Raw genomic sequence first — 26,038 nt, 5'->3', positions numbered from 1 at the left:
TTCTTTTCAAATTTGTCACCAAGATATTGCAGCTCTGATCTCTTTTCAGTTTTAATTGGTTTTTCATTCTGATCCTGGAACACTAACTTATTCGTTAGAAGAAAGATTTGTCAAGATGAATGCAAGAAACAGAGAATAGACCCTAAATCCTTGTTTCCTATAAATTGTGCTTTTGAACATCACATTTGTGGACTTGTTTTAGAAAAGTATACTATAGGAATTCTGATGTCAGATTTGTTCTGCTCTGAACAAAAACCTAATATTCTTTTAAATGATCCAAAGGAAAGATTATGGCAAGAAGCCGACTTGAGTCAGAACTGAATGCTAGGATATTTTTACAACAGATTTTAAATAAAATAAAAAGAAAGATTCAGCTCAACACTGACCTGATGTAGCATGGCTTTAAAGGCCAAGTGTCTTAATCCCATGGTTAACATTTCCCCAGCTTTGCCATAAAACAATCCCTGAAAAACAAACAAATAAAAATCTCCATTTATTCTTACCTCTCTTTTCTATTTCTTTGTAAAATTTAGTTATTATATTTTTAACTCTCACAGGGAAGATAACATCAAAAAGCAATTATGCTCAGGCTTGTTTAATTGGTGAAAAACTTACCTGTATGAAATAACTGACAAAACAAATAACACCCAAAATGACAAATATCATAGAATACATTCTGCATTTTGCTTTAATGTGGTTTTATTATCTCCAAACATCTGAAAAGAAATAGATTTTTCATCAGGTGTTTGGAAAAAAATATAATAGAAACAGAAAAAGAACTAAAATTCTTACTTTAGGATTTAAAAAATAAACTTCATCCTAAGAATAAAACTATATACATATTTCTGGGTGGAGAGTGGGCAACATTATTCTATTGTCTGCATTCATTATACATGATAAAAAATAATTTGCTTTTAGTTCTCTTACTTCAACTATGTAAATATGGGATCAGATCTATCTATCTATTATCTCCCACTCATCTATTTACTATTATCACAGTATATTTTCAAAGAACCATTAGTTTGTTTGAGTTATTATATCTAAAATTTTTTAATAACTCAGGTTAATTCACAATGGGACCCTAGAAATCATTTCAAAAGTTAGTAGTTTTACTTATGTTGACATTTATATTGATAAAGTATAGCAGTGCAAATCAGGGAGACTGGAGTTCCAGGCTAGAATCTCCATTAAGCCTGGTGATCAGATTGAGTCTAGTAAGATCCTTGAAGCCACCAACTGTCCTGGGTTCTTTAGCACAATCCCAAACTCTTTCTATTCCCTCACCCTTAGCTGGCTGGCAATAAAAAATTGCCATTGTTCCCACTAGTTGAACGGAGAGTGGTGGTGTTTGTCTATTTTATGGCTTCAGTGCTTTGGAATGCTGATATAGCAATTGGAGTCAAAGTTAGAGAACAAAGCACTTTCTTTACTGATCGTCCAGCCAGCAAGGCCCAGCCACACAGCACACCCCACAGTAGATACTGACTTATCTCCCAAGAACATTAGTCAACCTTGCTACTATGAACCCCATACTAGGGGTGACCCTCTCAAAGTCCTATTTTTCCCCCTTGTGGATCAGAGTTCAACAAACTCGTTCTCTCAGGTCATGCTTTCTTTAAATTGTTAAAAATATTAGCAAATAATTTTACTTACAGCTACAATTTTTGAAAAGATGATGGAAAATACTGGATGAACAGTTCCATTTAGAACAGAAGCCAATGTCCCCATACCACAAAAGACCATTCGTGTTTGTTTAACTTAAAAAGTTTTGTAAAGAAATTTCAGGAAGTCTTGTCTAAAAATAAAATATGTTAGTTAAAAATGCCAGTTTGTGAGCATAATGGAACCTAGGGAAGTTAGCCAATTATAAACAGAACCATATTGTAAAATATCAAATATAATACCTGGGGTGCCAAAAATGTTTATACATTTTAAGAGATGTTATCTGTGTATTACTTTTAGATTGCCATCATTAGAAGTGTCTGAATGCTGATGGTAACCACTTTTAGCACCTCTTGTAATTGCAGAAGTCAAACATGACTTGTATCTATCTTTTGTTATCAGGATATATTGAGTATTACAATTTGAATACAGTTTTTTCCTTTCTTAATATGTGTATACTTCTTTTGACACCCTCTGTAGCTAACAGGGTAGAAAGTTGAAAATGTCTTAGAAAATTTCACTGCCCATATTACTCATTATAACCCTAAAGCATAAAATAAAGGACCTTATACAAAAGTGACTATTTGTGCAATATCACCTCTTGGAATTTCACTCCGTAGTTACTATTTTAAAAGTACAAGTTAATTCGTGTCTGATAGCTAAGAATCACAGAAGAATTAATCGTCATATTTTTCTTTACTCTTGGTAGACTGGTTGGATATCATACTCTGGGATAGGACAAAATTGAGGTAAAAATTATGCAGAGAAAGTATAAAAGGTAAAGGTTATACTAAGATTTTAAGCTTAAAAGTTTTTCAGTTTTATAATTTATTTTTAAAAAACCATTTTCCTAATACTTCAGTTAAAAGCTTGTTTTGAAGTTTTTATTTGCAAGTTAAATGCTGCAATATCTGAGCATATTACTTTGCCTAGGCTCAGTTTTCTCATCTTTCCAAGGGGCGTGATATCAGTTCCTATTATATAGGATCATTCTTAGTATTAAGTTTTATTCAGTACACTTGCAACTCGTTGTTTGAAAACAATAAACATCCGATAAATGTTAGCAACCATTGCTGTTGCTAATGTTATTACACAGGATGAATTATATTAAACGCAATTTCAGATTTTTTTAAAGCGAACTCACAATGCAAGTTGTCATTCTGGTGTCTGCCAGCCATTCCTAGGATATATGGAGATATACAAGGGGAGACAGTGGTCACAGAGGTCAAAGAATAAATGTACAATAATCTCTCTTATTGTTCTTGTCTGGGACATATAGTGGATTTATTTCAGAAACTTTAAAAATCTTGCTAATAGCTTTGTGGTGACTAATTATCTTGACTAGGAGAGTAGACAGCAAACTGTTTAGTATTTCATATGCATATATGATATTCTCTCTTAAAGTAATGACATTTATGAACCTAATAACCAGAGAATTCTTTAAGAAAGACTATAAAATAGTTTACAGTTCTTGTTCTAACTTCAATCTGGCACAATAATGCAAGCTCTGTTATTTGGACAATAGAATTGTTAAAATTCTAAAGCCTTTAAAGTCTGTTTTCTTTTCTTTTTTTTTTTCTTTTCTTCTTTCTTTTTTTTTTTTAAGTCCGGGTCTCACTGTTGTCCAGGATGGAATGCAGTAGCATGCGCATGGCCACTGCAGCCTCAACCCGCTGGGCTCAGGTGATCCTTCCGCCTCAGCCTTCCAAGAAGCTGGAACACACCACCACATTTAGCTAAAATTTTTTTTACTATTTATTGTAGAGATGAGGTCTTTCCAAGTTGCCCAGACTGGTCTCGAATTCCTGGACTCAGGGAATCCTCTCACCTCTACCTCCAAAGTACCAGGATTACAGGTATGAGCCACAGTGCCCATCTTAGAGTCTATTTTCAAGATGGCCATACCACAATGATACTGAGTTACTTAATAATTTCACTGTATCCATTATCAATCCCGCTGAAGTTTTCTGAAGCCCATCATCATAAAGAGCATTGCTTTTTAGGTAGGTTACTGAACAAAAGAGTACCCAGAAATCAAAAAGTTGCAAATCAACTCTTGGTCAAGCACGGAGCATGGGGCTAAGTGCTTACAAAGCAACGTTATTTGAAATAAAATAAAAGTTTAGCATATACCAGGACACCAGTAAATTACAGAGCCAGAAAATGTAGGAGGGCTATCTTGCCACTATAAAATAATCTATATTACATATATCCTTTAAAGATGTCCCTTTGCCTCTGGGAAAATACACAGTAACAGATTAGAAAATGGTGTCATTTATATAGTGTTATCAAGATAGAAGAGGATAAAATAAAATGAAAACAAAATAAAACATTTCAGTAAAATGAAATATGTAATGCTGCCTAAATATGTTACAGGTTATACATGTGTTATATGTTACAGGTTATACATGTTTTAAGATAATCTGACATAAAAATATGAAATTACAGTCATTTTACAGAGAGATATAAAAGAACTTTAAAATGTTAAAAAATGACCGGGCGTGGTGCTCATGCCTGTAATCCCAGCACTCTGGGATGCCGAGGTGAGAGGGCTGCCTGAGCCCATGGGTTCGAGACCAGCCTGGGCAACTTGGCGAGACCTCATCTCTACAATAAATCAAAAAATTAGCCAGGTGTGGTGATGTATGCCTGTAGTTCCAGTTACTTGGAAAGCTGAGGTGGAAGGATCGCCTGAGCCCAGTAGATTGAGGCTTCAGTGGCCGTGAGCATGCCACTGCACTCAAGTCTGGGTGACAGAGAGAGACTCTGATTAAAAATAATCATAATAAGTCCATAGCAACTTTATGTGTAATACCTCAAAAGCGGGAGCCGTCCAAATTTATATAAACAGGGGAATGCCTAAATAAATTGTCATATAGCCAGGCTCGGTGGTTCAGCCTGTAATCCCGCGCTTTTGGAGGCTGAGGTGAGTGAATTGCCTGAGCCTGAGGGTTCGAAACCCGCCTGGGCAACTTGGCGAGACCTCATCTCTACAATAAATAAAAAAATTAGCCAGGCGTGGTAGTGTGCGCCTGTAGTTCCAGTTCCTTGGAAAGCTGAGGCGGAAGGATCGCCAGAGCCCAGCAGGTCGAGGCTGCTGTGGCCGGGAGCGTGCCACTGCACTCCAGTCTGGGAGACAGAGTGAGACTACAACTCAAAAAAAAAAAAAAGTTATATCACCATATAATGGGATACTACATAGCAATAAAAAGGAATGAAATGCTGATTCCTGCAGCAACATGGAGAAATCTCAAAATGATTTTGTCAAGCAAAAGAAGCTAGAGGAAAAAGAGTGCATAATGTATGATTTAGTTTATATAATATTCTAGAAAGTATGAACTAATCTATAGTAACAGAAAACATAACAGTAATTATGGAAGGTTGAGGGAAGTAAGAGGCGTGGCAACCAAGAGGTGTGAGAGTGAGGAATTATTTTAAAAAGCAGGAGAAAACTTTGAGGATCAAGTTCATTATCTCAACCATGGTGATGTTTTTACAGTGTGTAGCTGTATCCAAATTGTACATTTTCGATATGTGCATTTTGTTATGAAAATTATAACTTAACAAAGTTTGAAAATGCATCAGATGAAATTTAAAATGCTTTAGAAAAGGTCGTTTTTTAACTTTTTATGGACATTAATATGCGAGACTTTGTGTAGTCATAGGCTTTCATTCCTCTTGGGTAAATATCTAGAAATGGAATGGCTGCATCTTATAGTGGGTATATGATCTACTATATCAAGAAATAGATAGTTCTTTTTTCCAAAGTAGTTTTATATTTTATATTCCCACTGGTAAAATGTGATTCCAGTTGTTCCATGCCATCACCAGTCTTGTTGGTTTTACTACTCCCAGATCTGTATAGTGATATCTCATTGTGAATTTCTTTTGCATTTCTCTAATGACTAATGACGTTGGACATCTTTTTGTATGCTTATTTCCAATCTCCCCATCTTTTTTTTTTTTTTTTAACTTGTTAATAATTTCTTTTTTAAAAAAATAAATAATTAATTATTATAAAGATGTGGGGTACAATTCAGGGTTAGTATACAAACATTGATCATGCTGGTACCCTTGTTGATGAGGCATGCCCCTCCCTCCCCTAGCAGCTTCCCCCAACTGCAAGTCCCAGCCCCCTTTCCCCTGAGAGTTTTCTGCCAATCGCCTTCTCACAGCATTATAATTGTTCAAGGTCACCCTATGAGTGAGAACATATGGAACTCAGTTCTTTGTTTCTGTGATAAATCACTGAGTATGATCGACTCCAAATCTCCCCATCTTCTTTGGCAAAATATCTATTCAAATCTTTTGTCCATTTTTTGAATTGAGTTATTTGTATTCTTTTTACTGTGCTTTGGGAGGTCTTTATATTTTCTGGATACAAATCCTTTATCAGACATGTGATTTACAAATATATTCTCTCAGTTTATGAGAATTATTCTCATAATTCTTTTCATTTTCTTAAAAAGTGTTTACAAATAGCAAAGTTCTTGCTTTTGACGATGTCTGATTTATCACTTTTTTTCTTGCATGAATTGTGCCTTTGGTGTTATATCTAGGAAATCTTTGCTTACCTTAAAGTCACAAAGATTTTCTACTGGATTTTCTTACAAAAGTTTTATAATTTTAGGTTTTACAGTAAGGGCTATCATTCATTTTAAGACAATTTTTGTCTGTGATTTGAGGTAATGGATTGACATTGATTTTTTGGGGTCTATAGATAAATAATTGATCCAGGATTATGTTTTGAAAAAAAAAAATTGTGATTGAATTGCTATTGCACTTTTGTTAAAATGCATTTGACCAGCCAGGCTTGGTGGCTCAACCCGTAATCCCGCACTCTGGGAGGCTGAGGTGAGTGGATTGCCTGAGCCCGCGGGTTCGAGACCCACCTGGGCAACTTGGCGAGACCTCATCTCTACAATAAATCAAAAAATCAGCTGGGCGTGGTAGCACTTGCCTGTAATTCCAGCTACTCAGAAGGCTGAGACGGAAGGATTGCCGGAGCCCAGCAGGTCGAGGCTGCAGTGGCCGGGAGCAGCCACTGCACTCCAGTCTGGGCAACAGAGTGAGACTCCAACTCAAAAAAAAAAAAACATTCAATTGACCATGTATGTTTGGGTCTATTTCTAAACTCCTTTTTCTATTCCACTGAACTATTTGTCTACTTTTATGCCAATACAATGTTTTGATTACCACAGTTTTAGAGTAATTGAAATCAAAATTAATAATTAGTTTTCTATAATTGAAATAAAATTGAAATCAGGTGGTGTAAGTCTTCCAACTTTGTTCTTTTTTTTTCAAAGTTATTTTGACTATTTTGACTTTTTGATTTTCATATGGATTTAGAACCAACTTGTCAGATTCTACAAGAAAGCCTACAGAGATGCTGACTGAAATTGCTTTGAACCTAGGGATCGATTTGGGAAGAACTGATAGCTTAATAAGATTTAATCTTCTGAGTAATTTGCATATGTGTCTCTTAATTTATTTAGTCTTTTAATATTTTTCTTGGTAATATTTTACAGATTTCAGAGTGTAGATCTTATAATCTTTTATCAAATTTATCATCAAGTATTTGATATTTTTGATACTATTGTATATATCATTTTTAAAATTTTGATTTCTCATTTTACATTTTTAGTACATTAAATTAGAGTTGATTTTAGTATATTGATCACATATTCTTCAAACTTGCTAAACTGTATTAGTTTTAGTACTTTTTTGTATGTATTCGATATGATTGTTTGCAAAGATGATCATGCCATCTGTGAATTAGTCTTATATCTTCCTTTCCTATCTGAATGATGCTTATTTTCTTGCCTTGTTGCATAGAATAGAACTTCTAGCCCAATGTTGACTAGAAGTGGTAAGAGTATATACCCTTGTTCTTGTTCTGGATCTTAGTCTTTCATCATTTAGTATGATGTTAGTTGTAGGTTTTTTGTAGTTCTTTATCAGGTCAAGAAAATTTCTTTCAATTCTTTGCTTGCTAAGAGTTTTGGAAGTGGATGACATATTTAGTCAAATGAGTTTTTCGCATTGATTGAGATGATTAGTTTTGCCTTTTTTAGAAAATAAAGAGAATTATATTAATTTCTGATTATTAAACACAACTTGTACTTCTTAAAAAAACCCTATTTGGTGAGATAACATATTTTACACATTGCTGGATTCAATTTGTCAAATTTTGTTGATATTGTTTTCATCTACGTTCATGGGTGATATTAGTCTAATGTTTTATTATAATGATGTTGTCTAGTTTTGATATCAAAGTAATAATGTTGGTCTCATAAAATGAGGACCCTCTTCATAAATTTTCTGTTTGATAGAATTCACCAGTAAAGCCACCTGAGTCCAGAATTTTCTTTGTGGAAAGAATTTTAACTACAGATTCAATTTTTAAAAACACATTTAAGATTACTCAAACTACCAGTTTATTCTTGAGTGAGCTTTGGTAGTTTGTGTTCTTCAAGGAATTGTCCATTTTATATGAGTTATAGGATTTGTTTGCATAAATGTTTTCATAAGACTATTTTATTATTATTTGAATATTTGTAGAATCTGCAGTGACATCAGCCCTCTCATTCTTGATGTTTGTAATTTGGATTTTCTCTCTTTTTTCTTGTTCAATCACTTTAAAAATTTTTAATATTGATGTTATCAAAGAACAAATTTTGAATTTCATTGATTTTTCTTCTTTATTATTATTTTTTCCTTTTAGTTTCTTAAAGTGGAAATAGTATATTAATTTGAGATTTTTAAATAATGCAGGTGTTTACTGATATAGATTTTCTTCTCATTTTACACATTTTGATATGGTCAGTGTTCATTTTCATTCAGTTCAAAATATTTTTGAATTTTTCTTTTTTTTTCTTCAACTCATGTATTATTTAGAAGTGAGTTACTTAGTTTCTACATATTTCAAGATTTCCCAAATCACTTTTTGTTACTGACTTCTAATTTGATTATATTTTGGTCAGGTAATATCCATTTTTAAAAGTTTGTTGAGACGTATGATATAGCCCAGAATATGGTCTATCTTGGTAAATGTTTCAATTGTATTTGAAAAGAGATTATATTCTGCTGTTGAAATATATTGCCTAGCCGGGTTTGGTGGCTCAGCCTGTAATCCCGCACTTTGGGAGGCCAAGGTGAGTGGACTGCCTGAGCACGCGGGTTCGAAACGCGCCTGGGCAACTTGGCGAGACCTCATCTCTACAATAAATCAAAAAAAAAAAAAAAAAAAGAAATATATTGCCTTCCATAAATATTTATTATATAAAGTGGTTGATAGTATTTTAAAAGTCATCTATATTTCTACTTAATTTCTATTTTCTTGTTCTATCACCATTTAATAGTTTAAGGTTTTACTCTTTTCATTTAATTGTAGATGTGTCTATTTTTTTTTCGCAGTTGTTGATAAATTGATTCCTTTATAATTATGAAATAACCCTCATTCTTCTTGGTAAAGTTATTTGCTTTGAAATTCACTTTGAAGGTCTTTAACATCACAATCTACCCTTAAGTAATATTATGTATCATTTAAGAACTTCACAATATAAACCTTCATTTTTCTTTCTTTCTCAGTGTTTTGGTCATTGTTTTTATATTTCTTTATATTTATGTCACTAAACACCAACATTATTTAAAAATCTCAAGTTAATATACTGTTTCCACCTTAAGAAACTAGAAATGATAATAATAAAGAGAAAAATCAGTGAAATTCAAAGTTGGTTCTTTGAGAACATCAAACATATTACATTTTACTAACACTTGTGTTAAAAATCCCACACTATGGTATTTTTAAAAAATAAATAATCTTTTAAACATATTGGAAATATAAATATGTAAAACATTATTTTATATTAACTTGTACTTTTACTGTTTTTGATACTCTTCATTGCCTTGTGTGGATTCAGATTTCCATCTGGTATCACTTTCCTTCTTCCCAAAGGACTTCTTTTAATATTTCCTGTAGTATAGGTGTGCTGGCGACTAATTATTTTAGCCTCTTTTTTTCTGAAGAAGTCTAAATTTTGCCTTCATTTTTAACAGTCATTTTTCTGCATGCAGCATTTTAATTTGAGGGTTTTTTTCTTTTAGTGCTTTAAAATATTGCTGTATTATCTTCTTGTTTACATTTTTTCTAATGAGAAGTTTGCAGCTTTCTTATCTTTCCCCTCTGTATGTGTTGTGCCCAGAGAGCACAAACCTGTGTCTCAGCCAGGTCATGGATGCTTGTACCTTGCACCCCCACAGAACTGCACCAGACTTCTGCAGACAGCAACCTCACCAGCTTCTGCTTCCAGCAGTGGCCAGTGGCCAGTAGATTCTCCTGGCACCTGTTGGATTCTGAAGCTCAGGACCTTTTCATGGAAAACTTCCCTTTATGCCCTCGCAGACAGATTTCCACCAAGTGCCATCCGCCAGGTAGCTAAGCAACTTCTCTGTCATCCACTGAGCCAAAGCTGTGCCCCTTCCAGTGAGGTCTGGATCTCAGCCTTGTTGGGTAAGAAGAGGGAGGAGGATCTTCTATGGGTGCTGTATATCTTTTTAGGGTAGTGGTCATTACTTTTATCTGCTACCTCTGTGTTCTAACTCCCTGTTATTCTAGTCCCATGGTAATGATTTTTGACACTGAACTTTCTCTTTGTGGTTTCTAGCTACTGATTGGACTATCACCATGGTAATATAACTCACCATTAGCTCTGTTTTGAAATACTGCTTTATTTTCCAAATTTTGTTAATGATTTTTTACAGCCTCTTCATTTCCTTGTTCATTTTTCCTTGGATCACCACAGTCTGAAAGAGACTCTTACAAATATGACCTTAGCTTGTTTCAGTTCTTGGTTATAAGATCATGTCTGTGTTTTGTGCCCTCCCAGGCTCAGCTTTCTATAAGCTACAGTTCCAGGCATTGGTTATCCAGATTTTTCAGCCTTCTTTTCAGAGTGGGTCTTTGATTATCGTCCAGATCACCACTTTGTGCTTTGGCACTTGCTCTGGTTTGAAGAGATATTTTTCTTGCTTTGGAGCCTGGATATATCTTGCTGTTTTTCTCCTTTTATGTTTTATCTACAATTTCCATGTGTGTGGAACATAATAGTTGTATCAGATTGTAAATTTCCCAAATCATTTTGTTCAAAAGTCTGGAAGTTGCCCTTTGATTTTCTGATTTTTGCCTTTCTTAGGTTTTGAAAATCCACTTTATAAGTCTAGTGAATTTTCAGACTTTGAGGCAGATTTCCATTATGTTTTCAGCACTTGCTGTGTCAAGTCCAACAGCTATTAATAGATGTTTTAGCATAATGTTTCCTACACTCTTGTCTAGAGTCTCAGGACAAAATCTTGTACTATATTCTTATACTCAGGACTTTTGCCAGATGGTATACCATCTATACTATTATTATTATTTTTCTTTACGTGTTTATTAACTTAAATGGATTTTAAAAAATTAGTAGAAAAGGCAAAAAGTCTAAGAGTTCATGCTATGAAGGACCACATACCTAAAGGGAAAGCACTGTATCTAAAATGAAAAGCAATAGATAAGAAATATCAGAGAAGGGCAGGAGAGGGGGTGTAGAGCAGATCATCCAGGGTCTCCAGGAGACGACTGACAGATGAGAATGGACATGAAAATGGTAAGGACAGGTAAGGGATAGTTCAATCTCAAGTCTCTGTCAGAGCCAAGGTGAAGAAGGGAATTCCAGTTTGAAAAGAAAGAATGGACCAAAAATAGGTAAGATAATGATGCTGAAGATTAAGAGGACTGAAACTGAGATTCAGGGGCAAGGATGAAGGATTTCAAGGTGTGTGAAGTTACAACTGAGAAGTAGTGCAAAGTTCCCCGGGGCCCTGGGAATGAGAAGGCTGAGAGAAGTATAGGTAAAGGTGAGATTAAGATGGAATGAAGTTTTATGAAAGGGGGCTGCATAGAGTGGGAGCTGGGTCCAAAGCAGATGCCAAACACGTTAGGAGAAGGGAGGCAGTATCGGGGAGACTCGAGGTGCAGGTGGGAACTGAAGAACAGTACTGAGGAGTATCAGTGGAAAGAGGGTTAAAACAAGTGGTGCGGGGCTTGAGCAGAGCCTGAGAGTGGGAGTGGGGCAGAGCAGCGAGAACAAGTACTCCTGTTCAATTGAACAAGGCTACTCGGGTTGTGTTCTGGGACTGCAGGCCTGGACTGCGTACATGCTGGGGCTTATATGCATCCAGAGAGTGGTGTGCATTTATGCTCTGATGTAACTCAACCTAACCGTGAGCATCACCGGTAGTGTCTGCCACACTTGCTGAGGCACTGTTTTAATCTATGATTTACCTCATAGGAAAGAATAATGTAATAATCTCATGAGTTTTTTGCCCCAACAATGAAGGACCTTTGACATTAGTGCAGTGTTATTAGACAACCTCCTTCTTAGAGTGTCTTAAGAATGCTAGAGCAAAGTTTGGAAAAGACATGTTTTATGAACTATATGCTATGGTCATATTTTATCATAAATACATTCCACATTTTATAAGGATTGCATCAAAATTGAAGAGCACGTGGGAAAACTTGGTGATAGTTGGACCATTACCTCTTTAGACTGGATGGACTCCTCAGACTTACCAGTAATGTCTGACTTGATGCTATTTGTAGAGCACAGAGGAACGAAGTTGGTATTTCTTTTAGTAGAGTACATCATTGATTCGACCTGCTCATCAGCTTTTATTAATATCCTTAAATGAAGAATATAGAGATTATCATTCCAAAAATGCCTTAAAAACTTAAAGAAACTTTATAAAGCATCCCTTTAAAACTATTATTGCTTTTGCCATTGAAGTGGTCAATTCTTGTGCAGTTCCTGCTGGACAGTGTCCAGATTTAATAGCAGGCTAATAACTCTAGCTCATACTAAGATGTTAGTGATTGACAATAATTTACTGTGGCTTCTTTTCCAAAGACCTGTAATTCACTGGAGAAAATAATGACTTAATCCAAAAACAATTATGTCATTAGCAAGGACAGATCTTAGAAAAAGTAAAGGAAATTTTTTGATATAGGTGATATTCTTTCTGATGTCTTCTTCCTAGCCTTTTCTGGATCTTATATATTTATAACATTTAGCTGGTCCTGGACCAGAGGGAGATCTCAGGAGTTGATAATGCTTTCCAGCCTGCCATTACTGCCCATCCCAAACGGTGAGCATAAAGCAAAATTAAGAGGGCCTGCTCCTAAAAACTATAAGTAAATTAAAAAAAAAAACCAAACTAACCTTAAAGAAACTGTCCAAATTATAGGAGAGAACAAAATTCTAAACCAGATTGCTCTAGGTCTTGTTTTTCTTTTTCCTGCTTCTCAGAGGAATGAGACCAGTTTTAATGAAATAAGGGTGCTATATTCATTTGAATGTGGTATAGTAAATTTGCGACTTTTTTTTCTAATGATGATGGAGTCTTGTTATGTTGTCCAGGCTGGTCTTGAACTACTGGGCTCAAGCAATCCTCCCACCTCAGCCTCCCAAAGTGCTAGGATTGCAGGTATGTGCCACTATACCTGGCCACACCTGTGACTTTCCCAGAAAGAGATGGGAAGAGGAGGATAAGAGAGAAAGGAGGAGCCTAGCTAGGATAATAGCAGGTTGGACTAGGTTGGGGGAGAAGTGAGGAGAAGACGTAGGTAGATTTCGGTGCTCAAGGAGAATGTGCACATAGAAGACTTTACAGTGAAACTGTGACTCTTGGACAAACTTAACTGTTAATTAATTGTTTATAGGTACAATGAGCCTTAACCAGCCTTGGACTATCCAAACATCTTTCGTCAGACATTCCTTTACACAATCACTTTTTTCCCCCATACATTTCTCTACCATGAAAGAAACAGTTTGGCTTTTAAAATTATTTATCCATTTATTTTTTAGAGATGAATTCTTGTTTATATTGCCCAGGCCGGTCTTGAATTCCTGGGCTCAAGCAATCCTCCTGCGTCAGCCTCCCAAGCAGCTGGAATTACAGACACAGACCACTGTGTCTTGCCTTGATCTTTTTTTCAGGAGTATTTACTTTATGCAAAGTTTAAAATAAAACTTTGACATCTTCTCATAATAATTTTTTATGAGAATATGCTTTATTAAAGAATTTCTTTTCCTAAGAAGGCTGCTAGACATAATAAGATGACAATAAATTTAGGTATGTAGAAAACTCTACCTGTCTTTATTTCATTTTCACATAGAAACTCACTAAAAGGACACATCTGTATATAATCACATACAGTCTAGGTAAATAATTACAATATTAATTTTCATGGTTTGTACTTTTCTGAACTTTTTTGACAGGGTAATGCTAATATTAATGATAATAATATAATAAAGTTAATTATACCAACAATAATTCTAAGCACTTTATGAGTTAGCTTATTTAGTATTTACAATAAATCAATTTTTAAACACTTTAGATTCAAGGGGTGCACATGTAGATTTGGTATATGAGTATATTGAGTAATGGTGAGGTTTGGGCTTCTTTTGAGCCCATAACCTAGCTGGTAAGCATGGGTGGTCTTACAACCTTTACCTCCCTCTCCCCTTCCCCAGTGTCTGCTGTTCCCATCTTTATACCCATGAGTATTCAGTGTTTAGCTTCCATGTATAAGAACAAGTGATATGTAATTTTCGGTTTCTGTGATAATTTGTTTAGGATAATGGTTTCCAGCTGATCCATGTAGCTGTGAAGGACATGGTTTTGTTCTTTTTATGGCTGTGTACTATTCCATGGTGTGTATGTACATTCTCGTTATCCAGTTCACTGTTGGTGAGCACCTAGGTTGGGTCCATGCTTTCATAATTAATACACACAAGAAATCATTAATAGGTTACTATTTAATTTTTTCATGATAAAGATTAGAAAACTGAGGCACTAAAAAAAAAATATGACTAATATTTTTGAAATAATAGATATGAGCCGGGCTCGGTGGCTCAGCCTGTAATCCCGCACTTTGGGAGGCTGAGGTGAATGGATTGCCTGAGCCCGTGGGTTCAAGACCCACCTGGGCAACTTGGCGAAACCTCATCTCTACAATAAGATCCAAAAAATTAGCCGGGCGTGGTAGCACACACCTGCAGTTCTAGCTACTTGGAAGGCTGAGGCGGAAGGATCGCCAGAGCCCAGCAGGTTGAGGCTGCGGTGGCCGGGAGCGTACCACTGCACTCCAGTCTGGGTGACGGAGTGAGACGCCAACTAAAAAAAAAAAGAAGTAATAGATATGGATTATGCACAAAATTTATATAAGAGATCTACATATTAGAATAAAAAGTAGACAAATGAGTGCTTATAAAAAAGAATATTGAGGCACTGAGAATTTAAATTACTTGCCCAAGGACCTAAAACTATTAAGTGGCAAAGTCAACATGCAGTTACTCCAGAGCTCATAACCTTCACCACTTTGCTAAGTCACGTCAAACAATTATCTTAGCAGCATTAACTTTGCAATACTTGTGATCATCACAAATTCTAAGTTGATTCATTTTGACACCACAGTCAATAGTGGCAAACAAGTGTGCCCAGAGTTTCAAAAATGAGTTACTTGTCTATATAGACACCATGTATATTATGCTTACTATAAAATACCTAGAATATTATGGTTGCTCATTGAGTATTAATATTTAAAATGGTGCTGTGTGTCTGAATGAACATATTTTGATTTTATTATTCTCTCTTTTGAAAGATAATATTCAAAATGTAATAAAGAGCCAGAATCAGAGGACAAATGCACCAGTTTTCAATCTTAAGGAACATGAATTTTCAGGTAAAAGTGAATTAAATTAACTCAAAAATGAATTTTCAAGTGATGTGAATAAGATTAGCTCAATATATATATAGTTTTGCCATTACGTATATGCAGTCTACAGAGAAACAGCATGAAGCTTGGCCATACAATCTTCCAGCTGTATAGATGCTCTGGTTGTTTCATATTGTCTGCCAACCCATGCCCACCTATGTTGTGCTCTACTGGGCTGGGTATTTGTAGACTCCATTTCTGAGACTGTCCCACCTGCTGAGTTCTTGGCTAATTGAATGATCATAATCTTAGAAAATCAGAGACTACTAATCCACTTTAAATAAGGTGTTTAAAATTTTAGAGATTTATGCCACAAACACACCACTTTTGTTTTTCCTATGTCATGAAACCATTTAACATAAGACCTAATAATGGACTTGTAATTATAATAAAAAATAAAAATGGATTACTTTAAAGAAAAATCTTATGATAGCAGCAATTTTTAAAAAATCTCAAACGGGCTCATTCAATCACAGTTATTTCTTTTTTCTTTTATTGCTACTCACATTAGTTTGAACTTTTGACCTCAATAACTTCATAAATTATTAAATTTACTGTGGAATGAAAAATCATGAAAATCTAATCATCAAATAACACCTCACTTCTATTTTTGAAGAAAACACAAGATATGAAGAATATGAAATAAAATCAGAATCAGGTAGTTTTCACATCAATATAGAGTATATTTTCAAACTGTTTTTTTTAAATGTCATTGCTTCATAGAATATGTCCAGAAAGACTTCATTCTAGCACAGTAGAGAAAGCTAAGTTTGAAAGTTGAATCTATAAATTTGATGAGGAGATGGAAGCTCATAACTTTTAAAATTTCCTGATTTGTAAAACAACATTGACATCAGAGATATAATCAGAAAATTAAAGAAGTAAAATAAACAGAAAATAAAGGGTTGAAACTAGTTATTTAGAAAAGAAGGACAAAATTATGGACTTTGCAGCAACTTGGATGGATTTAGAGTCTATCATACTCAGTGAACTATCATAGCAACAAAGAACTGAGGGCCACATGTTCTCAGTCATCACTCAGAAGTGTGTCTTGAACATTTATCACAGTACTACAAGAGAAGGATCAGCAGTAGCAGAACGTTGCCTGAGCTGGGGGGAATGGGGGCACGACATCATTAAGGGTACCTGGTCCTAAACCAGGGGAAGTGAGGACCAGTGGGAGGTCCAAACTTCCAAACTTCACCTGCACGTAGGTCATTTATGTGCCTAATTCTAACATTTACCTCACATCTCTATAATAAAATTATGTATATCCACAGTATGGATTTATGCCTGCATCCTTTATTCAACAAATATTTATTGGGTGCCCACTGTGTGCAGGGCACTGTGTTAGGTGCTTTGTACACATTAAGTCTCAACCCTCTGTCTGGCTTCCAAGAGCTTCCATATTCTGACTCTCATTATCCAAGTCTTTCCCCTCCTTCCCCTAACACTCATCTTTACCGTTTGAGTTGCACACCAACTCATATATATACATATGAGCCCTTAGCAAATATGTTGTCTTCCTGGTCAAGAGAAGAAGGCCAGAATGAAGATGACAGGTAGAGCCTAATTCCTAAGACTTATATTAATGTGCCCTAATGAAAAAGTTAGTAAAATCTAATAGGTTGGATCTCATGACACATAGAAACATGGATCCTACAGAAAGGGAATTTTCTGTGTACTTCCGCATTCTCCTGCCCCCTCCTGATGGCCCAGAATGAGCTTCCTGGCCCACCTGTAAGGATGTGATGTACACACAGTATGGATTTATGCCTGTATCCCTTATTCAACAAATATTTATTGGGTGTCCACTGTGTGCCAGGCACTGTGTTAGGTGCTTTGTACACATTAAGTCTCAACCCTCTGTCTGGCTTCCAAGAGCTTCCATATTCTGACTCTCATTATCCAAGTCTTTCCCCTCCTTCCCCAACACTCATCTTTACTGTTTGAGTTGCACAGCAAGCTCCATGTTGGTGTCCTGTCTACGTAGATTTCTCCTTCCTTTTCACTTCTACCTCCCTCCTTCTAACCTTAAAGCCATCTTCCATAAGTAAGAGAGCTCTCTCCCTCCCCATGAATCCTGCTCTCATTTCTTCAACTTGTAAAATCTGTATGTACAGTTTTGTAATTTGCCACTGTATGCAGCTGTTTTAAGTTTTTAAGTAGGGATTGTATGTTATATTAATTTGTGTTTGAACCAAAAGCTCATAGCATGTAGCATTAGACTGTCTTGTATCTGCCACATACAAGATTTGAAACTTATTTGTGCTGTACCTGACAAATATTAGGTACCACATACCCATTCGTTCTTTAACTTTCATCATAGTATCTAGCACAATGCTCAGGATATTAGACACACTCCATTTCTTCGTGGAGGAACTATAATAAACCGTGATTGCTTTACAAAATGTAAGGTTATAATTTAGAACTTCCGTTTTCTAGTGTGATATGATCTTTGAAAAGTTAAGGGAAAAAAAACCCTGCTGACATAATATTTTGTCATTATCCGTGACACTGCAAGTGAATAATATAGACCTTGGCTTGCCATGAGTTCAGCATGTGCTCCTTTCTCCACCACCATTCCATATTTTATGGTCACAATCAGTTCTGCATTTCAAATAGTGAAAAGTCGGTGTGCTACCACAATTGTAGTCCGGCCTTTGCTTGCCTACAGAACAGAAGGTATAGAAAATAAATACACCATTAGCAGAAATAACAATTCTCTGCAATATTCATGAAAACTTCTTGTTGCAGTATTATTTTCAATGTCAAAGAATCTTATTCTTGGATACAGAAATGTGTAAACTTTAATAGGTTAAGAAGGCAAATAGAAATTAAAAGGAAAGTCAGAATGGCCAGATGCTGTAGCTCACGCCTGGGAGGCAGAGGTGAGAGGATTGCCTGAACTCAGGAGTTTGAGACCAGCCTGGGTAACGTGGTGAGACCTCATCTCCACAATAAAGAAAAAAATTGACTGGGTGTGGTGATGTGGGCCTATAATCACAGCTACTTGGAAGGCTGAGGTGGAAGTATGGTCTAAACCCAGCAGGTCGAGGGTGTGATAACTGTGATTGTGCCACTGTACTCCAGCCTGGGCAACAGAGAGAGACTCTGACTCAAAAAAAAAAAAACAAAAAAGAGTAAAGTCAGAAAGTTAATTAGATTGCAAATGAGTTATTTTATAAAACCATAACATCTTAAACCAGAAAGGAACCCAGGGATCATTTCAGCTAATAGTTGCATGGTTACTTGTAACTAAAAGTAACTAAGTAACTTACACTATTTCTTTTCTTTTTTCATCTTTAAAATGGGAACATTACTTGACTGGTTGAATGATTCGAGTTTTTATATATATATATACATATATATATATATATATAGTAATTTTTTTTGCAAATATCATTAACATATGGAAGAGTCCATGTAAGGATGCACACACATCACTGCACTTCAGACTGAATATGCCCACATCAAGGTACCCAGAGCGAGACTCTGACCACTTCCAGCGCCCATAAATCCACTTCATACTCTTTTCTAGTAGCTCTTACCATTCACCCACACCAAGGAGAACCGCTATGTTGATTTCTAACAGCATTAACTGTTTTGACTTTTTTGGTAATTTATAAAAATGAGATTATTCAGGATTATACAGTATAGACTCTTCTGTGTCTGGGTATTTTGTTAAACATTGTGTTTCTGAGATTCATCCATTTGGTTACATAGAGTTGCAAATAATTTATTCTTATTGTTGAACAGAATTCTATTGTGTGAATATATCACAGTTTGTTTCTCCATTCTACTCCAGATTGCCATTTGGATAGTTTTGAGTTTTTTTTTTCTCTCTCCTATTATGTATAGGTTACTATACATGTTTATTTGGTGAACATATGTACACAGTTCTAACAGTTGTATATCTAGGAGAGGAACGGTTGAATCTTAAAGTATGTGTGTGGTTCACTTTATTCGATTCTTCCAAATAGTTTTTTAAAGTGGTTGAATTTCATAATAGTTTATACTCCCCCAACAGTGCAGGGCAGTCATGATTGCTCTATATTCTCACCAACACTGGGTGCTCTTTGTCTGTCTGGTAGGTGAATACTACCACATTGTAGTTTTTAATTGCATTTCCCTGATGACTAATAAAGTTGAACAATGGTGACTGACAATTTGGATATTCTATCTCGTGAGTTCCAGTTCAATTTTGTTCTCATTTTTCTATTTGAACACTCATTTTCTTGTCAGTTTTCCTAAGCTGTTTATATACTCTAGATATGAGGATTCTTTAATTTTTTAAATTTTTTATTTTTTTGAGTTGGAGTCTTACTCTGTCGCCCAGACTGGAGTGCAGTGGTCGCTCCCGGCCACCACAGCCTCGACCTGCTGGGCTCCGGCGATCCTTCCTCCTCAGCCTTCCGAGTAGCCGGAATTACAGGTGCGCACTACCACGCCCGGCTAATTTTTTAAAATTTTATTGTAGAGATGAGGTCTTGCTGCCCAGGCGGGTCTCGAACCCGCGGGCTCAGGCAATCCACTCACCTCAGCCTCCCAAAGGCACGGGATTACAGGCTGAGCCACCAAGCCCGGCTGAGGACTCTTTTAAATGCTATGTGTCACAGTTCTTTTTCTCTTTACATGGTTGTCTTTTCATTCTTTTAATGGTGTCTTTTGATGAACAGAATTAAAAAATTTTAATAAAGTCCAATTTACCAAATTTTTTATTTTATAACTTATGCTTTTTGCGTACTATTTAAGAAATCTTTACTTCAGTGTTACACAGATGTTTTTCTATGTTTTACCTTACAATCTTTATCGTGTTGCCTTTCATATTTATTTCTACAACTCATCTGGAATTGATTTTTGTGTGTGATGTCAAATGGGAGTCAAATACAATCTCTCCATACAGTTAACCCAGTGTTCCAGCAGCCTGTTTTGAAAAGACTACCCCTTTCCCCATTGCACTGCAGAGCTGACATCATCACAATTCAAGCGTCCACAGTTTTGTGTCTGTGTTCTGTATGTTACTCTGCTGTTCAGTGTGTGTATCACTGCACCAATGCTACATTGTCTTAACTACTATAGATTTAAAGTAGGAATTGATATCTTCCAGCTTTATTGTTTTGCTGCAAGATTGTGTTGTCTATTCTCAATATAATGTCTTTTTTGTAGATATCTAGCACAATCACTGACACTTTTGGCCCACTACAACTTTGCCAGAAACTCAACAAATGATAGCTAATATTATTACTATTCATACTACTGCTATATTACTGATATTTACTTCTCTCATTCCTATTTTTATTCTTATCTACTAAAGAGAAACAAACAGGAGTTCAGAAAGTTAAGAAGCTTGCTCAAGGTCTCAGCCAGTCACTGGAAGGAATGGTGCTAGAATTTGGTATGGTTTTGACTATTCTCTGCACAAGGTCTCTCCATTGCTCTAGATATACTTGATGAAACAGATGATTATTTCTTTCAAACTCTTCTATTTTAGACCTATAATAGAAGGAAACTTTGCAAAGCATCAGCTATTAAAATTATATAATAATGTGGAAAAATTATGATACATTATATGAAAAATAAGGAAAAAAGTATACATCTATTATAATCATATTTTTAAAAATTAACGCATAGAAAAAGACATCTATATAAAAATAGATCAAAATACGAACAATGTCTGTATTTAATTATTGAGCCTATGGCTTGTATTTTTCTTGTCTCAATTTTCCTAATTTTATTTAATATGCAAGTATTGCACTTTTGTTTAAAAGCAAGACAGCTAAAAAACTTTGAAAAAACATGTATTGGCCAGGCTCGGTGGCTCAGCCTGTAATTCCAGCACTTTGGGAGACCAAGGCGAGTGGATTGCCTGAGCCTGCAGGTTCAAGACCCGCCTGGGCAACTTGGCAGGACCTCATCTCTACAACAAATAAAAAAAATTAGCTGGGCATGGTAGCATGCGCCTGTAGTTCCAGCTACTTGGAAGGCTGAGGCGGAAGGATCTCCAGAGCTCAGCAGGTTGCAGTGGCCGGGAGCGTGCCACTGCACTCAGGTCTGGGCGACAGTGAGACTCCAACTCAAAAAAAAAAAAAAAAAAAGGAAAAGCATGTATTACTTAGCTTTTGTTCCTATGAATAATATATGTATTCACATGAACAAGTAGATGTAGTTAAGCAAGACTGAAAATAATTACACTTAGAATTAGAGGTCTTTTTAAACTATTATTTTTACAGCATCCTATTTTTAAAAATAAATAAGTTATGTTCTGGTGCATTTGGTTTATATTAAGGTGAACATCTAAAGTATCATCCAAACCAGGACACTCTAGAGTGGGATAGACTGGAACCTTCTCAGGACAGGTGGAGATATGGTCATGTAATTATAGCTTAAAGCCATTTGAATTTATGCTTGAGTGTCAGGAAAGTTAAAGAGGAATCATATATACCACTTAGGTTTAAGTTGGCAATGGAGGAGTGGTTACTACTTAAACTAAGTGTTCTACCTGGACTTTATTTTTAAAAATTACTTAGGGAAAGAGGATTGAGGATAAAGACACTAACTCAACAAAATTAAGCTTCTGCACTAAGCAGATATTGTTACTAATCTCAGTTCTTGAAACATATTCATCTGTAAATGGCATATATATATATACACATGCACACACATTTATATCAGGAATATACACATACATATACACATATACATATTTCCTTTGTCAATTAAATTAATCTGGCAAATACATACTCACACACACACATTTTGTATTGACTGAGCCAACCAGGAAACTAGAAATGTTATCATTTGGATTCGAAATGACAGATGACACCTGAAGGTCATAAGTGAGGCTAAGTTGCTGTATCAGTCAGTCTAAAGTTTTGCATTGTCATGAGTGGCCTTACAGACCATGGGCAGAACCAGTTTCATGAGTGTTACAAAGTAGCCAGTTACACAAGGACCTGTGTTTAGAAGGGCTCAACTCTTGAATTACTGCTCTGTTGTAATTCTCAATTTTCAAACAAGAGACTCCATATTTTCATTTTGCACTAGGCCCCACAAACTATGTAGTTGGCCCTGACCACTGGTGGTTTGTCCTAGGCTTGGACATCAATAGAGTCCTTTAAGTAGCAGGACTAGGTATTAATAGATTAAAAAAAGAAAGGCATTATTTTTTGATAGTCAATTATCTATGCAAGGCAGGGTCCCTTCTTGCCATGACTTTAATTACAACCTGAATACTATTAGACTATAACTATTATTCAGTTTCTAAATCTGTATTAAGTTTAACCCCTGTGTCTTGTCACATAGAGTAGACAGTATGGACAGATATTCTCCCTTGCAACAGCCCTATGGACAGATATTCTCCCTTGCAACAGCCCTACCTGTGGGTAAGAGCGCCTTCCTAAAAGTATATAATGAGGCCAGGCTAGTGGCTCATGATGGTAATCCCAACACTTTGAGCAATCGAAGTGAGAGGATTACTTGAGCCAGGAGTTTGAGACCAGCCTGGCAACATAGTGAAACCTTGCCTCTATAAAAAATAAAATAATTAGCCAGGTGTGGTGGTGCATGCCCATGGTTGCAGCTACATGGAAGTCTTAGACAGAAATATCACCTCATCTTGAAAGGTCGAGGCTGCAGTGAGCTGTGATTGTGCCACTACATTCTAGCCAGGGTGACGGAGTGTGACTCTGAATCAAAAATAAATAGATAAATAAATAAAAGTATATAATGAAATACTATGACTGGAACTAAATTCCTCTTCATCCATCTATCTATCTATCTATCTATCTATCTATCTATCTATCTATCTATCTATCTATCCATCCATTTATTTATTTTTGAGTTGGGGTCTCACTCTGTTGCCCAGGCTGGATTACCAGTGGCATGATCACGGCTCGCTATAACCTTAACCTCCTGGGCTCAGATAACCCTCTCACTTCAGTCTCCCAAGGAGCTGGGACTATAGGCAAGTGCCACAATGCCTGACTCTTTTTTTAGTTTTTTGGTAGAGATGAGGTCTCATTATGTTGCCCAGGTCTGCCTGGAACTTCTGGGCTCAAGCAATCCTCCTGCCGCAGACTCCCAAAATGGTGGGATTACAGGCATGAGCCACTGACTGTACCTGCCCTCCATTTTTTTTTTGTTTGTTTTTGCTTTAATTTAAAAGGAAACTATCACACCATTTGAATAGCTAAGCAAGATTTAAGAACAACAGACTAAAAAGGCTAATGTTATAGGGATGGAGTTCACTGTTCCAATAAAAACTCATAGCACAGGCCGGGCTCGGTGGCTCAGTCTATAATCTCAGCACTTTGAGAGGCTAAGGTGAGTGGATTGCCTGAGCCCATAGGTTTGAGACCAGCCCGGGCAACCTGGTGCCGTAAAAAATTAGAAGGGCACGGTAGCGTGTGCCTATAGTTCCAGCTGCTTGGAAGACTGAGGGGGAAGGATCGCTGGAACCCTGCAGATTGATGCTGGGGTGGCCGTGATTGTTCTGCTGCACTCCAGCCTGGACGACGGAGTGAGATTCCAACTCAAAAAAAAAAAAAAAAGCTCATAGCACAGTTAATCTCACAAATATCATAATTATTACTGTTACTGCATTACATGATAATTGAGTACAAATGGTAACAATCTCATATTTAGACTATAGCATATGACTTTTAAAAAGGCAAATCGAGTATTCAATTATTTTATCATTTTTGTTTTCTGGAGTCATAAATCCTGGATTTGAATCTTGTTTCTGCCAATTTCTGGATTTATGACTTTAGACAAGTTAATCTCCCTCTTTAATTTTTTAATTTATTAATAGGAAAAATTGCACTACTTATATTGTACAGATTCATTTTCTAGTGTGGTAAGAACACTTAACATGAGATATACCTGCTTGAGATTTTAAGTGTTCAAGACAGTATTGTGAGCTCTAGGCACTATGGTCTCTAGAACTTGTAACTGAAACTTTCTCTCTCTCCTCGGCCCCTGAAAACCAGCATTTTACTCTCTGCTATACGTCTGACTATTTAAAATAACTCATATAAGTGAGATCATGCAGTATTTGTTCTTCTGTGATTGGCTCATTTCACTTAGCACCATGTCCTCTAGATGTATTCACGCCGTCCCATGTGGAAGGGGTTCCACCTTTTAGATGACCAAATAATGTTCCATTGCATGTATATATGATATTTTTCTTTATCTATTCATCTATAGGCAGACATTTATCTTGACTATGTGAATATGTTGCAATGAACATGGAACTGCCCATAAATCTTCGAGATTCTGATTTTGATTCTTTTGGTTACATACATCCATTATGCTCATGAATCATCCTAGAAAAAGTGATACATACCTCGTTGTTGAATAACATTATAGTACCTTTGAAGTACTCCCCTTGGGAAGCTATGTACCATTGCCAGTGCCTAGTCTACCCGTCAAAGCAATTTTGGGAATCTTTTTCTGGAATGGCCATCAGAGCCATGGTTGTATTACCTTTGATGTCCTGAATGTCATCAAATGGCTTCTTTTGATATTTCTTTATCTTCAGGTAAGAAAGTCATTGCAGGCCAAATGAGGTAAGTAGGGAGGGTGTTCCAATACAGTTATTTGTACAGTGCTGCCAATATAAGCTCAAGTGGCAAGTTCATGAGCTTAATTGTCCTCAACAAATAACAATGACAGCTCTAATGGCCATTCCAGAAAAAAGTTGCAAAATTGCTTTGACGGGTAGACTAGGTTCTGGTGTCAGTACATGGCTTCCCAAAGGGAGTACTCAAAAGGTGACCATAGTGATATTCAGCAATGAAGTATGTAGCACTTTTCCTAGGATGGTTCGCGAACATGATTTTTAGGCCTCATATATCCAGAATTGGAATTGCTGAATCATATGGTAATTCTATTTTTAACTTTGTTTCTGGAAACTTCATACTTTTTTCCATAAAGGCTTTACCATTTTACAATCCCACCAATAATATAGAAGGGGTCCAATTTATCTATCACCTTGCCAACGTGTATTTTTTTTTTTTTTGAGTTGGAGTCTCACTCTGTCACCCAGACTGGAGTGCAGTGGCCACTCCTGGCCATCGCAGCCTCGACCTGCTGGGCTCCGGTGATCCTTCCGCCTCAGCCTTCCGAGTAGCCGGAATTACAGGCATGTGCTACCGGCTGATTTTTTTGATTTATCATAGAGATGAGGTCTTGCTGCCCAGGCGGGTCTTGAACCCGCGAGCTCAGGCAATCCACTCACCTCAGCCTCCCAAAGGCGCGGGATTACAGGCTGAGCCACCGAGCCCGGCTTTATTTTTTTTTTTTTTACAATAGTCATCCTAATAGGTGTGAGGGGAGTATCTCATTGTGGTTTTGACTTACATTTCCCTGATAATTAATAATGTCAAGAATATTTTCATACATCTGTTGGCCATATGAATGTTTTCTTTGGAAAAATGTATTTTCAAGTTTTGGCCATTTTTTAATCAGGTTGTTTCCTTGTTTTTGTTTTGTTTTGCTATTGAGTTGTAGGAGTTCCTAATATATTTTGAATATTAACTAATCTTTTATTTGATATATAGT

The 26,038-nt window shown here is 36.2% G+C and overlaps 1 protein-coding gene across 1 annotated transcript in view; it reads right to left on the bottom strand.

Annotated features, from left to right (window-relative positions):
• ABCB5 (ATP binding cassette subfamily B member 5) overlaps positions 1-26,038 on the bottom strand; it is a 92,340-nt gene that overhangs the window by 21,194 nt on the left and 45,108 nt on the right. The window contains 9 exon segments of the mRNA XM_021717740.1: positions 387-464; positions 616-674; positions 677-716; positions 1,654-1,727; positions 1,730-1,771; positions 1,774-1,795; positions 12,240-12,381; positions 13,729-13,736; positions 17,994-18,146. Coding sequence (XP_021573415.1) covers positions 387-464; positions 616-674; positions 677-716; positions 1,654-1,727; positions 1,730-1,771; positions 1,774-1,795; positions 12,240-12,381; positions 13,729-13,736; positions 17,994-18,146 — 618 coding nt within the window.

The sequence above is a fragment of the Carlito syrichta genome, unplaced genomic scaffold (assembly GCF_000164805.1).
Source record: "Carlito syrichta isolate Samal-C Ts95f unplaced genomic scaffold, Tarsius_syrichta-2.0.1 Scaffold310671, whole genome shotgun sequence".
NCBI lineage: Eukaryota > Metazoa > Chordata > Mammalia > Primates > Tarsiidae > Carlito > Carlito syrichta.
Note: the sequence above shows the minus strand (reverse complement) of the source record. Positions and strands in the feature narration are given on the sequence as shown.